The sequence below is a fragment of the Austrofundulus limnaeus genome, unplaced genomic scaffold, assembly GCF_001266775.1.
Source record: "Austrofundulus limnaeus strain Quisiro unplaced genomic scaffold, Austrofundulus_limnaeus-1.0 Scaffold248, whole genome shotgun sequence".
In the NCBI taxonomy this organism is placed as follows: domain Eukaryota; kingdom Metazoa; phylum Chordata; class Actinopteri; order Cyprinodontiformes; family Rivulidae; genus Austrofundulus; species Austrofundulus limnaeus.
This window is the reverse complement of record NW_013952650.1, coordinates 466,218-472,503: the sequence shown is the minus strand read 5'-3', so window position 1 is coordinate 472,503 and position 6,286 is coordinate 466,218. Positions and strand designations below refer to the sequence as shown.

The window sequence follows — 6,286 nt, the reverse complement described above, 5'->3', positions numbered from 1 at the left end:
AAAAAAAAAAAACATAATGGTGTGGAGGGGATGGCTATAAGGGGAGAAAGGAGGCCATCCTTATTAAAAAAAAAAGTCGATCATCAGATATTGTCCAAGATTAACCTTCAGGGTGGATATAGCTCGCTAGCAGCCTCGCACCGAGGACCTATCCACGTCATCATTTACCCAGAATGCTTTGCATGTAAATAAAATGGCTCCGTCTGTGCAGTATATTTTTAAACTTTTAGTTTAAAAATGATAAAAACTAAACAGCCTACACAATTTTTATGGTCTTTATTTTAAAGTTAAAATACATGTTTATTAAATAAAGTCTAATGTTACAACTAATCGGGGATCCCTTTAAGCTAATTTTGTTAACTTATAATATTATTTATCTAATATATTTATATTTTGCTAATTTTATTCTATTTTTGCATCTGTTTAGTGTCGCTATGATTGCTAGGCGACATGACGAATGATGGGGAAAGGGCGGGAACAAAGCAGAAGGCTAGACCGTCCAAATTCACAGACACACTATTTTCCTGTCTTTGCGATCTACTAAGGTCTACCTCCTGGTCCAGGTGGGCCGGCTCCTTCACATGACCCAGYCCCTGAATTTGGACACGGCCACAATCAAATCCCTGAGTTTCCTTCTACGCCGATGACACCATTTTGTACATTAATTATCAAACAATAATCAAGAACATCTTAAATCAAACTTTCTTGGATAAAGACTCCTAGCTTGTCCAAGACCTACATGACTTAGAACAGCATTTTTTTTTTAATTGTCAACCTTCCTCACTCCTCTACAGGAGTTTGTTTTACATATTTTGACAGATTAAATCTTAAATTTCAGTTGAATGTTTTACTGAAGCAGCAGTTAMACACATTTTTTATTCACTCAGCACTCACCTGGTCCCAGTCAATATTCCGAAAAAATGTGTGTGACTTGATGTCCGTGAAGCCCGTCTGGACCTGGCAACCCAGTCGCTCCTTTGGATCCTGTTGGGTTTAGAGGACAGTTAGGGGCTTAAACCAGAGCAGATTTGAGGGTCAACGTAGTCCTGACACGTCACATGGTTTCCAGTTTATGTTTCATTCAGTGTTCATGGATCTTTATTTCACTTTCTTACAACTAACACAAAAAGAAAGCAGAAAAACTGAAATGTTTGGAGCCGAACGTTGTTTTATTGCTGCTGTGTTCCCACACACGGTGATCTGAGCTCACAGATTCACACAGAGCCCAACAAAAGAGGGCTGATGGGAGTGGACCGCTCTCACCTTGTTCAGAAAGCCCTTGAGCACGCTGGCAGCTTTCACAGACAGAGACCTTGGGATGCGAATGGGCTTCTCGAGAATCACTGCGAAGGAAAAGAAGGGCGGCGAGAGGAGAAAAGGGAAGGAGACAATAAAAGGGCAGTCGTGAGTAAGGAGGTGGATGATTCAGCGGCCAACCTGCCTGTGGGTGACCATGTCTGCTGCGTGGGAGTCAGAGGACTTATTCTCTTCTTTGGTCACATTTTAACACTTCAAACTGCAGATACTAACTTCTGTGTCACAAATACGCAGAAAAACAAACTCAAGCTTCAAGTGATGACATTCAGAGAGAAGTGTAACGTTTGGATATTTTCAAACAAAATGAAGCCGCAGTGAGTCCTGGAGGGGTTTATGGTGGTCTGATTTTATGTTTTGGTTTGTTCACATGACCGTCAGCTGCATCCAGCCACAGTTTACTGCTCCTGTTTTTACTGGTAAAACAGATCAAAAGACGCATCAGATCAGCATCTTAAAGAAAAAACTCAACCTTGAATCTTTCTGCAGTTTCTGAGGCTTTGATAGAAGGAGGCAGGACCGGTGGGCACGAATGAAACTTTAGTTTAAGTTGTTTTTATCTGTGTGGCTCCGAGATGTTTATTTCACTGTTTRTGAAAACAAAAACAAAACAACACTTTATGTTTATGGATCATCTACGAATGAGGATTAGGGCCACAGAGAAAAAAAAATTCTGAGATTAAAGTCAGATATCTGACTTTAAATCTAAGATTAAAGTCAGAATTTTGAGATCAAAGTCAGAATTTTGAGATCAAAGTCAGAATTTTGAGATCAAAGTCAGAATTTTGAGATTAAAGTCAGAATTCTAAGATTAAAGTCAGAATTATGACTTTAAATCTAAGATTAAAATCAGAATATTTTTCCTAATTCTGAGGAAAAATGTCAGAATTCTGAGATTAAAGCCAGAATTTTGAGATTAAATTCAGATTTTTTTTCCTAATTCTGAGGAAAAAAGTCAGAAATCTAAGATTAAAATCAGAATTTTGAGATTAAAGTCAGAATTCTAAGTTTAAAGTCAGAAATCTAAGATTAAAGTCAGAAATCTGACTTTAAATCTAAGATTAAAATCAGAATATTTTTCCTAATTCTGAGGAAAAGAAGTCAAAATTCTGAGATTAAAGTCATTATAGTTAATATTTATTCTCAGTGGTCCTAATCCTCTTTAATGCTCATCTATTAGAAAACAGGTCTGGAAATTTTTAAACACACTTTGGTTCAGTTCAGTCCAACAACAACGACGACGACGACGACGACGACGACAACGACAACAAGGTGTTTCTAACGAAGGTAAATAAACATCCAAGAAAACACAAACTGATTAAAGTTGTGCAGTTTTAGTTTAAAAGAGATAAAATGTTGGAATATTTTAATAATGACTTTAAATAAAAAGTGGTTTTATTTAAATTTGCAGTAAAAGTAGTAATAATTTATGATTATTATTTTATTTATACAGTTAAACTGTAAAATAATAAGCTTTATTCACACTGAACACTTTGTTAAATTACAGGTGAACTTTATTTTAATAGAAATGTCTCTTTATAGATCCGATTCGGGCCTGGCTCTTGGYTTTAGGAGCTGACAGAGCGCGGCTCTGGCACCGGGTCCGGCTCAGTGACATATGGTCGGTGGTCCGTACGGCCAATGGACCGGTTTCCGTTGGCAGACGTCGGTCCAGGAACCTGCTGATCCACGAGCGGGACCGCCAGGAGCACGGTACCGGTGACAGATGCTCGCTATATGTTCCTGAAACCAAGTGCGTCACGCCGCCGTGCCAAGGGATTTCTGCAGCCGTGGACGGCGTGAGGCAAGGAGGAGGAGGAGACCCGGGCTGAAACCATATGGTTGTAGGAAACATGAGAACGTGATGTTTCTCTGCTCGGTTCTCCTTCAAACAGCTTCCTGCAGGAATCAGATCGTCTCACTCTTGATTTTAAAAGCAAACTTCATAAATGTGAGGACAGAGGCGAGTTCCTGAGGCGGCTCGGTGTAATTATCTGTCAGCTGCCAAACCAAACAAGCTCATAAAGAAAACACTTCCTTGTGTGCAGCTGACGTCATCTGCAGCCGAGGCCACGGTGTTCTGCCAAACGCTCCACGCTTCTGGAGAAACCTCAGCAACGACTCAAACCTTTACTGGTGCTGCTGGATTAAAACCAATCAAAGGGAAGTTTCTGCTCGGTTAACTGAGGAAAACTGATGTTTCCTCAAATTCTCTGAAACACAAACGTTCAGTTTAAGACCTGGAGGATAAAAAATGAGCATCAGGAGAAAATGTATCCAGACAAAATAATCCCTGTGTTTGTTTTCTTCATCATTGTCTTCCTCACCTACTTCTTTGTCTTCATCATCATTTTTTCTGTTTTTTAGCTGAATTTTTGTCTCAGTCTATTTTGTTTGGTTTCATCTTCATCATCTTCTACTTCATCTTTATCTTCATCATTTTCTTTTATGTCTTTATCGTTTTATTTTTCTGGTTTCATCTCAACCTTCTGTCTCATCTTCACTGTCTTCTTCATCTTTGTGTTTTTCTTCATCTTCCTCATTTTCATTGTCTCCATCATCTTCATCTCGATCTTCATCATCGTCTTTATTGTCTCCATCTTCAACATCATCATCATCGTCGTCTCATCTTCATCTCTATCTTCATCATTCTCTTCGTCTCCACCCTCATCTTCATCGTCTCCATCCTCATCATCTCAATCGTCATCATCTTCATCATCTCCTTCCTCATCGTCTCCATCCTCCTCATCCTCAGTGTTCCTGTAATAAACCTGCTGCTGGACCTGACTGTTGAGGATCTTTGAGCTGAACTCTGACATCAGGAAACAGAAACAAACAGAAACAGGAAATAAACCCAGTAAAGGGGCGGGGCTCTGATGACTCCACAGGTGGCTGATCGTCAGGTAAGAAGGCGGAGTCTGAAGGCGGCAGAGTTTACCTTGAAACAGGTACTCCTCAGTGTTCATGTCAGGATTGTCTGTAATGATGTCGAACGGAGACCTCCCAGCCATCATCTCAAACATCAGGACCCCCAGAGCCCACCAGTCCACGCTGAAGCCTGCAGAAGGGAGGGGGGAGGGGGAGAGCGGAACGTCAAGGACTTCATGAACACAAAAATAAAATGTTGTGTGAACGAGCTGAGGTCCAGATCAGAGAGGTCTGACAGCTGGACCACCTTTCAGGGACCCCAAGAACCACTAACAGGTCCTTCTGGCCGTTTTAAAAACAGATACAGAAAAACAAAAAGGTTTTATTTTTCATTTTGTATTTTCACTCTAAAAACAGGAAAACATCTTTTTATTTTTCCCAAACAGGAAGTTTAACACTGCTGTCATGGCAACTCAGTGCTGTCCTGTGGAACCTGGATCATCACGGACCTGCTGGAGAAAAGCTTCATGAGATAAAAGCTCCAGAATCATCAACTGACAGCTGGTGAAGAAATGTCAGACTAGCTAGCTATCGTTTATCATCTCGTTAGCCAAAGCTAACGTTTAAAAGATAACGTTTATTATTGTCTGCTTAACCAAAGCTAACGTTACTTATTGWCTCGTTAGCTAAAGCTAACATTTATTTATTGTTTGGTTAGCCAAAGCTAACGTCTATTTACTGTCTGGTTAGCCAAAGCTAACATCTATTTATTGTCTGGTTAGCCAAAGTTAACATTTATTATTGTCTGGTTAGCCAAAGTTAACATTTATTATTGTCTGGTTAGCCAAAGCTAACGTCTATTTACTATCTGGTTAGCCAAAGTTAACATTTATTATTGTCTGGTTAGCCAAAGTTAACATTTATTATTTTCTGGTTAGCCAAAGCTAATGTCTATTTATTGTCTGGTTAGCCAAAGTTAACATTTATTATTTTCTGGTTAGCCAAAGCTAACATTTATTATTGTTTGGTTAGCCAAAGCTAACGTTACTTATTGTCTCGTTAGCCAAAGTTAACGTTACTTATTGTCTCGTTAGCTAAAGCTAACATTTATTTATTGTTTGGCTAGCCAATGTTAACGTTTATTATTGTCTGGTTAGCCAAAGGTAACGTTTTTTATTGTATGGTTCGCTGGTTAAGTAAAATAATGAACTATTATAATAAATAACAAAAATAATTATAATAAATAATAAAGTAAGACTATTTAAGGTGGAGCCAGATAAATAGATTTTAAAAGAAATTAGCCAGACTAATAATAACAAATACAGTCTGCAGTTAGTTTAAGAAATGTAGAACTAGTTAGCTAGTGTTTGTCTATTTATTATTATGTAACCAGACGCATGTTTTTAAAAAGTTATTTGACCAGCTCCACCTTAAATGATTTAAACAGAGCCAAATTTTTGCTCTCAAGTTGTCTGAATTTTCCATCTGTGTTTGTGTNAAAAATAAAAGTTTTGCTGTTATAAAATGAAAACAGAATAACTGTTAATTGAATATCTGTTTTTAAAATGAAAAAGGACCAAAGCGTGAACAGAGCAGATCATCTGCAGGGGGCTGTAAGCAGACCCACAGTGCTGAAAGCTGAGAGCTCACCGTAGTCCTCTCCTCGGAGGATCTCAGGTGCGATGTAGTTTGGGGTTCCACAGAAGGTGCTGGTGGTGTCGCCCGGTCTGATCCCCTCCTGCAGGGCACGAGACGGTGAGGACACGGAAAGCTCCTTCTGCAGGACGTGAGGGCTTTCTTTACCTTGCACATGCCGTAGTCTGTGAGTTTGATGTGTCCGTCGTGGTCCAGCAGAACGTTGTCCAGCTTCAGATCTCGATAGATGATGCCCTTTTCATGGAGGAAATTCAGAGCGATGCATATTTCAGCAGCATAGAACCTGCAGGAAATGAAAAAAAAAAAAAACAGGTGTTCGAGCAGAAACAGCAGGAGGTCAAAGATTTACACAAAAACTACAAGTATCTGAAGAAAAGAGGAAATAACTGTTCTGCTCTTACTAGGGGTGTAAGAAAATATCGATACACTGAAATATCGCGATATTTCA

The 6,286-nt window shown here is 39.3% G+C and overlaps 1 protein-coding gene across 5 annotated transcripts in view; it reads right to left on the bottom strand.

The window, feature by feature from the left end:
* prkcz (protein kinase C, zeta) overlaps positions 1 to 6,286 on the bottom strand; it is a 101,027-nt gene that overhangs the window by 24,377 nt on the left and 70,364 nt on the right. For 4 of the 5 annotated variants that reach the window (XM_014020317.1, XM_014020320.1, XM_014020321.1 and 1 more), the window contains 5 exons: positions 5,986 to 6,121; positions 5,833 to 5,920; positions 4,253 to 4,372; positions 1,264 to 1,343; positions 895 to 984 (listed from right to left, as the gene is read on the bottom strand). In XM_014020317.1, coding sequence (XP_013875771.1) covers positions 895 to 984; positions 1,264 to 1,343; positions 4,253 to 4,372; positions 5,833 to 5,920; positions 5,986 to 6,121 — 514 coding nt within the window. Of the gene's footprint in view, positions 1 to 894; positions 985 to 1,263; positions 1,344 to 3,773; positions 4,127 to 4,252; positions 4,373 to 5,832; positions 5,921 to 5,985; positions 6,122 to 6,286 lie in introns of those variants that run through there. The other variant, XM_014020318.1, reaches the window with a different exon arrangement.